The sequence below is a fragment of the Monopterus albus genome, unplaced genomic scaffold (assembly GCF_001952655.1).
Source record: "Monopterus albus unplaced genomic scaffold, M_albus_1.0 scaffold15.1, whole genome shotgun sequence".
NCBI classification, from domain to species: Eukaryota; Metazoa; Chordata; class Actinopteri; order Synbranchiformes; family Synbranchidae; genus Monopterus; species Monopterus albus.
In genome coordinates, this window is record NW_018127895.1 from 2,643,850 (window position 1) to 2,653,370 (window position 9,521).

A 9,521-nucleotide genomic window follows, 5' to 3' on the forward strand; every position below is an offset into this window, starting at 1 on the left:
CCCTTCTCTCTGCGGTGCAAGTCATCCCTCTGTGAAATGTGACCGTCGCTGTTCTTCAAGCCCCTGCTGCTGTGCCGCTTCTTAAGGCCTCTGCCGTCCTCCACTAGATGCTGGTTCTCCTTCCCTTCATCTGACTCCACCGACTGCAGCTCCATAATATCCGGTTTGTCTTTGCCACCTTTACCCCCGTTCACTGCATCCCTCCCACAGCTGCTTCCACTGCGGCGACCTGCTCTTCGGGCTTTCTCTTTGTTCCACCTGCGGGCTTCACGCCACTCCTCATCCTCAGAGGAGGAATTGGACTGAGGCACACCTGAGCAGTGGAGGTGAGGGGGGAGCCCCCTTCGGTTCCTGAAGGAGTGCTCCCTCTTCTCCCCCCTCTCAGTGCGGACAGAGCTGAGGCTGTGGTCACAGCAGCCTGTCTGATCCCGTTTGCTCTTGGTTTCCACGCAGTCCAAGATAGTGCAGATGCTCCTCTTGGTGCGGTGACGCCGCTTCACCTGCTTCTTCTGGGCCTGACATGATGAGTCCAGAGTTGTGCCGGTAACTGTCATAGCAGAGGTGTGTGTGTGGTTGTGTATATGTGATTCAGAAGCATCCTCCTCTAAAGGAGTCAGTTGGCCAGGACTGAATACACACACCACATAAACACACACAGAAATGGCGATATGTCAAAATAATGTTCAATACAATGAAAAAGACATGAAGGTGAGGGCATTAACTAAACAAGATGAAACCTTACTGTATGTACTTAAAGGGTCAGTTCACCCAAATTACAAAAAACGTGATATGTCAATGTTTGAGGGTGGTGGTGAGTAGAGCTGTTGCCTCACAGCAAGAAGGTTCTGGGTTTGATGACCCCATTCAGTAATAAGTGGTATAGATAATGGATGGATGGATGGATGGATATCAGTATTTGAGCACCATAAGTCAAATTACATTCAACTCCATTCTAATCAAGTGAAGGTAGAAATATCTCCAAACATGGGCAAATAAATCTAAATCTCTTCATTGCTAGACAGCTGCCACTTAAGGCGAAATATTATATCTGCTTTGGAATTTTGGCGAATCAAGCTTTTAAACTGCCATAGACCAGTATCCTCCATAGCCTACTGAGATAAAGATAATATTAAGCCTAGTTCCAGGCTTCTTTTTTCAGTGATTCACACAGGTTTGTTTCCTGCTTGAAAAAAATAACCACATGAATAAGAGCTTCATGGGTGGACAGAGAAATAGCTAACTGTGAATGATGCACTTGTAGGGATTGTTAGAAACAACTTTCCAATTAGCATATTTTTTCACAATGAAAAGCATTAAGTTAACGGCTTAAAGCACCTGTTACTATGGCTAAAATTTGCAGGACAGATCCATCACTGACTACTGACTGGCTCAGGAAAAACAACAACCCCCAGAGACAGAAAAGTGCTGACAAAGACAAGGCCAGACTGAATAATGAAGTGAAAACAAAGTGTTCGTTTAGTCTGATTATCTAGCTACGTAGGTAAACAGAACAGGATATGATAAATATAGAAAGAGTGAAAATGGTAAGTGGCAAATGGAGTTCCGAGCTATGGCAGACAATACACGTCCACACTGCTAATGGAAACAGTGTCCTACCAGACTGAACCTGTTGGTGTGATGACCACACCACTAGTGAATGTAATAAGCTGAAGGATCCAGTTTCTACAATTAGCCATCTTCCTCTTATTGACTGCACAATGGGAGCACCATATGAATGTTATTATGCCCTCAGGGTGCAGCATACCAGTACTAATTCAGCTGAGTGGGAGAAGAACTGTGGCTGCTCTGGTGCCAGTCTTAAACTTTCTATCCAGGTAACTGTAGCCTAAAGTGACAGGTGACTTACCTGCATATGTCCTGAGAAGACAGGGTGATCGATTTCCTTGAGGCAGTAGTTAGTCCTGTTGTAGAGTTACTGACCTGATGAAATTAACACACTCAAGTAAGTTTCCATGCTGCTCTGTAGGTCACCGGTTATCAGCTGCTATCAGCTGCTATCAGCTATCAGTAGAATGTGTTAATCCTCACCAGCACAGCGCCTTGTGTTATTTTAACACAAGGCGCTGTGCTGTCAGTGTGAATTCAACTCACACTGTCAGTGTGAATTCAACTTAACACTTCTAGCATTAGCACATTTTTTCTCATCAGATCCAGCTTGGGTAAACATTGCTGCTGTACATGAACTGTGACCTTGAATGTGGCCCTTTAAGCTCTCCGATACTGAGTGGTTACCTTGGAGATGTTGCTGGACCGACTCCCTGAGCGCCCAAGGGGCTTCCTCCCCTGCTAGGAGAAGGAGAGACAGAAAATCATTTGAGAACAATGAGAAGCATGCCATGTTTTAATGGCACTGTGTAGCCTGAGGAGTTTAAACCAGCCACATAACATTAGATACATCAATACTATGATATTAAAACAATATTTCATTGTACTCACATCAGCACAGAGCTTATTCATCTCGCCATAACATGTCAGTGTGATCAGCTGTAGAGCAATAATAATAATAGTAAGGTCTAGACCTTACTATGTAAAGTACCCTGAAATGAATTCTGCTGCGATTTGGCCAATACAAATAAAACTGAATTAAACTGAATTAAATTGAAAATTATGCTTCTGCATCGGCAATAGCTGTTGTCGGTCCATCCGTTTCTTGTGACTGTGATATATCAGGAGCACCTTGAGGGAATTTCTCCATATTAGGCACAAATGTCCAGTTGGACTCAAGGAGGAACTGATTAGATTTTGGTGGTCAAAGGTCAGAGGCTTCACTTCTGTTCCATACCTGTGAGTTTGATTGGTTTGTGGACGCATACAACAGTGAAGCACTAATTCTAGTTTTCATCATAAAATAATGTGCTTTTTTTACAGGCTAATCAATAATTTAGTCAATAAAATGCCCATCAAAAGTTCTTGAATCCAAAGGTGACATTTTAAAGTGTCTTGTGTCATAAGATATTTAAATAAAAAGAATGTAAAACTTCACATTTGAGAAGCGTGAACCACAGACAATTTGCCACTATGAACTTTCTTGGCTATTACTTTTCTGTTAGCCAACTAATTACTTAAATAACTGATTGTGTCAGCTCTAATCTGCTGTCAGTTAAATTTTGCCTAAAGATTTCCACAAACTGTACAAAAACACGACATTTTTCAAATTTGATTTTAAAATGCATGTTCACCTAAGAACTCCATAAAAAAGAAGCGAAACGTGAGAAGTTTAGGTAGGTTTTGTGTTGTTACTATAGTAAAACGCACCAATGCTTTAATTCTGCAATGAAAACAAAACTTTATAAAAATAACCAAGCTGTTTTTAACATGTTCAGTGTTGGCTGGTCCTGTGTTGATCAGTTAAAATCCACCATCAGGAGTCACGCAGAGTTATGTGTCCTTGAATTGTTGCCTGAATTAAAGCCAGACAATCCTATTACCTGGTTGTCCTGCTAAGTGTACAAGATGCTGCTCTGCAATGTCTTTCTATTTAAAGTCAACTTAAAGGATGTTTTCTAGACCGTCCAAGAGCGCTGATTGTCTGAACTCAACTGTGAAACCTTGAGCTCAACTCTCAGTCATTTGCGGCCTCATTTCACTGCCTGCGGCGTATTTCAGTTTCATTGACTCTACTTGACGGTGGTGTGTGGGAATTACCAAATGCAAAACACCGGTAAATAACCAATTTCCTGAGTTGTTTTTCACATGCCTCCATAAGCCAGATCAGATAAATTTCTGTAGCACAGAATATGTGAATTTATATCATAATATTGAGTTAAATCATGATATAATATATTTTTGGGAAACCAAATTATTGTTGTAACCAGACAGGAACATCTGTTTTGGGGTCACTGAGCAAAGCAGATACTCAAATTTGTGTTTAGTTGTTTTTATGCAAAAATAAAAGTCACATTTTTGCATAAAACAGTGTTGATTGAGTATTTGGCTGCAGTGATCTCATATAACTATAGATTTTAAAAGGATAGTTGATAAGTAATTAAATTAATGTATGTTATATGACTACCTGTAATGTCAACCTAGTTCAGCTGTGTTCACATGAGTAAACTACATGTTTTAAAATAAATAGATTTGATTCATATAGTGCATAAGAAGTACACAGCATTTCTACTCCTGATTTATTATGCAAAAACACACAGACCAACCAGGGTGATCACAAAGAGAACTCTTAATGAGAACACTTCCTCATTCTGTCAAAAAGCAGCATTTCCTCCATCATTACTTTAATTGGCTTTCATTCCCAGCTACACGGTTACTGACAGCCAGATGCATTATGGGAATAAATCCATCTTGTCCCATCCACCAGATACACCTCAAGCCTTCTCTGACTTTACTGTGGATACGCGCTAGACACAGTATGGGTTGTATGTATATTAGTCCACAGCACTCACACATACACGCCGCGGTCTAACACTGAACATAACACAGGATAATCCACCAACTGTCTGATGTAGTGAGTGGGCAGTGGAACATTTACTGGAGTGAAAGTAAAGCTGGAGATGTTCTGTATTTTTCTTCAATTCAACTAATTCGATGAGAAGACCAAAATCAAAAATGCATTTGCCTGTTTCTCAGTACTTCTGACCTCCTTCTCTGTCTGTGACACCTAGCCTTAAGCCCATTTGTTCCTACAGAAGATGTAAAAATTTTTAGAAAGCAAGCCATAAATATACACAAATATAGACTTTTTTTTTTAAGGTAAATCATTACATCTGACCACCAGTTTTCAGCAAACATCACTCAAACAAGAGTGAAACAGCTGTGAAGTCATGTGCATTTACAGCAGCAGGAGAGTGTCTGTGTGACTTAGAATAAAGTACAGCCGGTAAAGGGATAAGCTTTTTCAGGCAGCACTTGTTGGTACGGCTAGCTCATTGTTAGTTTTCATCTTCTGGTGGGATTTGTTGCCAGTTTGTTAAAATACTCGGTAGCTCTAATGGCCTGTGACGATGGACACTTTTATAAGGTGAAAATTATGACCTTCATTTATTTTACAGGATAATTACATAGTTTAAAGATGTTTGAAGTATGTTGTGTGGGTGTTCTCTTTATATCTTTTATACTTGACATACATACATAAAGCAAAACTGAGCTTGTGTGTATCAGCCCACACAGACAGTTGTTGGTACACTCTGTACAAATCAGGGAAATAAATAAGAGACACTGACAAGTAGAAGACAGCATCATCTAAGCTGATCAAGGGAAGCGTCAGAGGTGTCTATATTTTTGTCCTCACCAGCTACATACATGAGAGGGTCAGAATATTAGGAACATCTCTAAATATAATGTAGTCCAGTACAACACCACCTTTAACTATGACCTCAGTAATAAACATATGTATGTGATATAACATGAGGGGATGTATGACGTTCTGTGATGTGATGTGATATGTCACGGTGTGCTGTGATACCAGGTTCTATAGAAGGTGAAAGCTTCAAACCACAAATGAGGGTACAGTGATCCATACTTGGATAGAGTATGTGGGTAGAGTGCATTCATACTTCATGTGAGATTGAAGGAGAGAGTCGAAAAGACTCAGTTGATACACACACACATGCTGTGTTTTTATTCTTTGTGGGGACTTTACATTGATTTACATTCATTTTCTGTAGACTTATCCTAACCTTAACCATCGCCACTACTTGCCTAACCCTAACCCTGACACTAATACTTAACCTTAAACTATGTTACCACCCTAAAATGCAATTATTTCCTTGTGGGCACCAGAGACTTTTACAGAGCTGTTAGTGGCACCTCTGGGGCTTCAGAAAAGAGTTGAAGGCTCAGAAACTCACCTCGTTTTTATCTTTGGAGCGAGGAGTTCTCTTGCTGTTGCTGGCTGTCTCCTTGGATGGAACCACAGTTATCTGCTGTATTGGCATGCTGCTGTTTCCAGGCAACACTCCAGTGTTACTCCCACAGCATTCCCAGCGCACCGCACCTTCCTCTACTCCGATCCGCGTCCTTGCATGTGATTCACTGTCCCATCCATGAGCTGTTTTCAGGGAAAGGAGACTGTGCTCTGGGACTGCTTTCCTTTATCAGCCCAATTTGGAGAAGAGATGGAACAGGATCAAGTCACCGTGGCAACAGGAAGCTGGCTCTGGTAATGGTAGGGTGTGAAGTCGTCATGACGACTCGAGAACTACCCAACAGTCTGCACCACTTCCTCCTCCTCATCTGTTTCCTCTGCCCTCCTGCTGAGAAAGAGAGAGGGAGAAATGAAACTGAGCAGTAAACAAGGAGGCAGGAAAAATGTGTGTGCACGTCTTCCTCACAGGGGGGCGGAGTCAGGATTTTGTTGCACTTGCTGGGTAACAAGCATACGGTTCATAGGGATTAGGGCTTAGACTGACCTCAATCTTCTCCTCTAACCAGAGGTGCTGCAAATAAGCTTACACAACTTGTGCACATGGATAGCACTCACTCACACACACACACACACACACACACACACAGAGCTCAGTTTAGTTGTTCTAAGACTCTCTAGTGAGAAACAATGTGTTGACAAAGGTTAATCCACCTTATTTCTTCTGTCATGTTAAAGAAATACAGGCACATTACTCTTTTGACTGGCCATGAAGTGAAAACCTACACAAATCATACACAATTATATCAGTGCCTTCAAAAAATGTTTGTACAGTAGGCGTGTGTGGGGGTGGTGAGGGTGTAATTTTAAATTCTCTCAGGTCTGATATAAGACTAATATAACTAGGAAATGGGTGACTTAAAGTGCTCTGCCTGATTATTGTTCACATCCCCAGGCTCACTCCCCAGGAATCCGCTCTAATCTTTTCAATAAACCTTTATTTCCTGATTCATTTGCAGGATGTTGATGACAGTGAATATTCAACATCTTGTTAGCAGCTGCAGCAGAAACTTGGTTTTCACCAAGAGAGAAGTGGTCAAGTGCCCCACATATGTATGATCACCCATATCCTTTCACACACACAGTGTACATGCAAGCATGCACACATATTGTTGCAACTTGGTCTTTGATTAAAAATAGTGTTGCTCAATCAGCACTTATGATGTTTAAAGCTTCAGTTCTTTATAAAACAGTTCTACAGAAAACATGTGTTTGCACACAGGCAAATGGATTTGTTCCAGTGCAACAGCAAAGTTACCACATGACAAGGTCTCTTGCAAAGACGAGAAAAAAAAAAACACAAACTTGAACATTAATTTCCACTGAGAGTTTCAGTTTCTGAACCACATCTAAATGTGGCATCAGGATCTTAAAGCACAAAACTCTCACACACTCTGAACCATCTGGGGCCAACTACAGCCCCAGAGAAGCGCCATAAATGTTAAAGATTTATACAGTCACACATTTTATGTGGGGCATTTCTACTGTCAATCAAGTAACAGACACACAGAGGCACAGGCCCATTAATAATTAGGGTTAATATGATCTCACTTGAACTTGAGAGGGATGTGTAAGTCAGCTCATCACAGTTCTTCAAAGTTGGTGATTGTGAGACAGAGAGAGAGAGAGAGAGCGAGACAAAAAAGAGACCAAGAGGGTGCGTGTTTGTGTCATGAAGCTGTTGTGTGATGGTCAACATCTAAATGCTCCTGTAACACACTAGGGTGAGTGTTTAACTGTAATTTAGATTCAGTGTGTAATGGGAGGGGGTGTCACTTTTGTTGGAAAGCAGGTGATTTTACAGATGAATCATTTACTGTTGGCATACAGCTGTGACAGCGAGCGTACACAGATGGCATCTCCGATTACTGAGCTGGAGGCGGTGATAATCATGTTCTCCCTCCTGGTTTTTGCCCTCTTCACACTTACTGGGATGCTCAATGAGGAATGTGCACACTGGAATGGTACGGTTGCAAACACACACACACACACACACACACACACACAAGACAAATGTCTGACTTAGTCCGTTTAGCCAAACCTATGAGAATCATAAATGTTGTGTAACCAAGCCTTTTGTTGAACACTGCCATATTTACAGTGATGTCAATTAAGGTGCATTGTCCCTAAAATAAAGTAAAAGTCACTTTTACACAGTGTACTCCAATGAGGTGGGAAAAAACAGTAACATCTACTGTATGTGCCGTTTCCACTTTATTAGATACGCCTAGTTAAATCTGTCTACTGCAACTGTCCTGCAATAAATCTGACATTCATGAAGAATATATGTTTCAGCTTTGTTGCTGTTGTTGTTGTAAAGAGGTTTTGAGTCAACTTTATGGTCACTTTGGAGTCTTTAGTTTGCATGTCTGCCCTCATTAATATAAATGCGTAGAGATAATTTAAGACCGCTTTCAGTGTTTGTTCTCCCCACACTACTCTTTTATCTTTGAGAGTAATTTTAAACATGAGTGAACAAGAGCTTATGAAACCAACTTGTTTTAACATGTTTTTTTTATATAGATAAACTCATAATCAAATTAACTGAGGATGGGCATCCTGAGATTACCTTTAACACTGATGTCTGCCTATAATTCCAAACTAATATAATTTAGAATTAGAGCATCACCGTGAAACACTCATTCCCTCATCAGCCTGCGCTGCTTCTCTAGCCTGATGAGCTGACATTTTCTACTGTGTAAAGACTGGTGACATTAGGCAGCTAGCAGGTTTTCATTTTTAATCAGTGTGCTACTGGCTAGTTAGTTAATAGCCTATTAGCTACTTTAGCTGTGGATGGATTTTAAAGGCATTTTAAAATAAATCCAAGTCATAATACCGCACACATTTCACGTCTTACCAATTTAAAGCACGTTTCAGAACTATTCAATGCAGTCAAGGGTCACAGATCAAATTGCTCTGCTCTAGACTCATATTTCATACCAACTAAACAGGTCTAAACAGGTTTTGATTGTTTGTTACTGTAAGTACCCCTAAAAATAACCAGAGGTAAAACTAGTTTGGTTTCCCACACACTGTGAGAAACAATAAAACAGACACAAGTCTCTCTGCTCCTGGAAGACAATAGAGCAGGTTGGGTCCTGCCTCACTACCAAATAAAAAAATGTATATATAATACAACAAATCAGTTACAACTCAGCAAACCAATATGAAATAAAACCTTGAAAATTAAAACATTGTGGAGCAACTAGATATCTCTTTAGTCAAGTGTGAGCTCTGTAATAAAGACACAAAATACCAAAGAAAATTCTTGGAGTCTTGGCAAACTCAATTCAAATCTTAAACTGACTATAAACTGTATTTTAACAATGAAATTATATCAAATTACAAATGTGAAAACAATGCAATAATGTGGAAAAAAAATTTATAGTTAGTTTCAGTTTATTGTTGAACTGACTCACAACAAGAAAAAAAAAAAAAACCCGTCTCTTTCTCTTTTCAGTTGAATAATGTTATCTGCAAACACAAAACGTGGCATGAACAAAGTTATGTTATGTCTGCTGTGGAGTCCAGGCAGTAAAGTGTAGGTCTCAGTTCTTGTTACCATTGCTAACTCTAAGAGACGAGACAGTCCAAGTAACTTCAAAACAGTGCTGATTTATTC

The 9,521-nt window shown here is 40.3% G+C and overlaps 1 protein-coding gene and 1 long non-coding RNA gene across 6 annotated transcripts in view; one reads left to right on the forward strand and one right to left on the reverse strand.

The window, feature by feature from the left end:
• marchf1 (membrane-associated ring finger (C3HC4) 1) overlaps window positions 1–6,322 on the reverse strand; it is a 13,746-nt gene extending 7,424 nt beyond the window's left edge. For 2 of the 5 annotated variants that reach the window (XM_020591763.1, XM_020591760.1), the window contains exons 1-4: window positions 6,306–6,321; window positions 5,823–6,224; window positions 2,254–2,307; window positions 1,868–1,941 (exon numbers count right to left, since the gene is read on the reverse strand). In XM_020591763.1, coding sequence (XP_020447419.1) covers window positions 1,868–1,941; window positions 2,254–2,307; window positions 5,823–5,909 — 215 coding nt within the window. In that variant the 5' untranslated portion in view covers window positions 5,910–6,224; window positions 6,306–6,321. Of the gene's footprint in view, window positions 1–1,867; window positions 1,942–2,253; window positions 2,308–5,822; window positions 6,231–6,305 lie in introns of those variants that run through there. The other 3 variants (XM_020591762.1, XM_020591765.1, XM_020591761.1) reach the window with 3 other exon arrangements.
• Window positions 6,323–7,557: 1,235 nt separating this feature from the next.
• The window catches only part of LOC109955516 (uncharacterized), a 3,149-nt gene continuing 1,185 nt past the window's right edge, over window positions 7,558–9,521 (forward strand). Inside the window, exons 1-2 of the long non-coding RNA XR_002274273.1 lie at window positions 7,558–7,620; window positions 7,727–7,860. This is a non-coding gene — a long non-coding RNA (uncharacterized LOC109955516). The remainder of the gene's footprint in view (window positions 7,621–7,726; window positions 7,861–9,521) is intronic.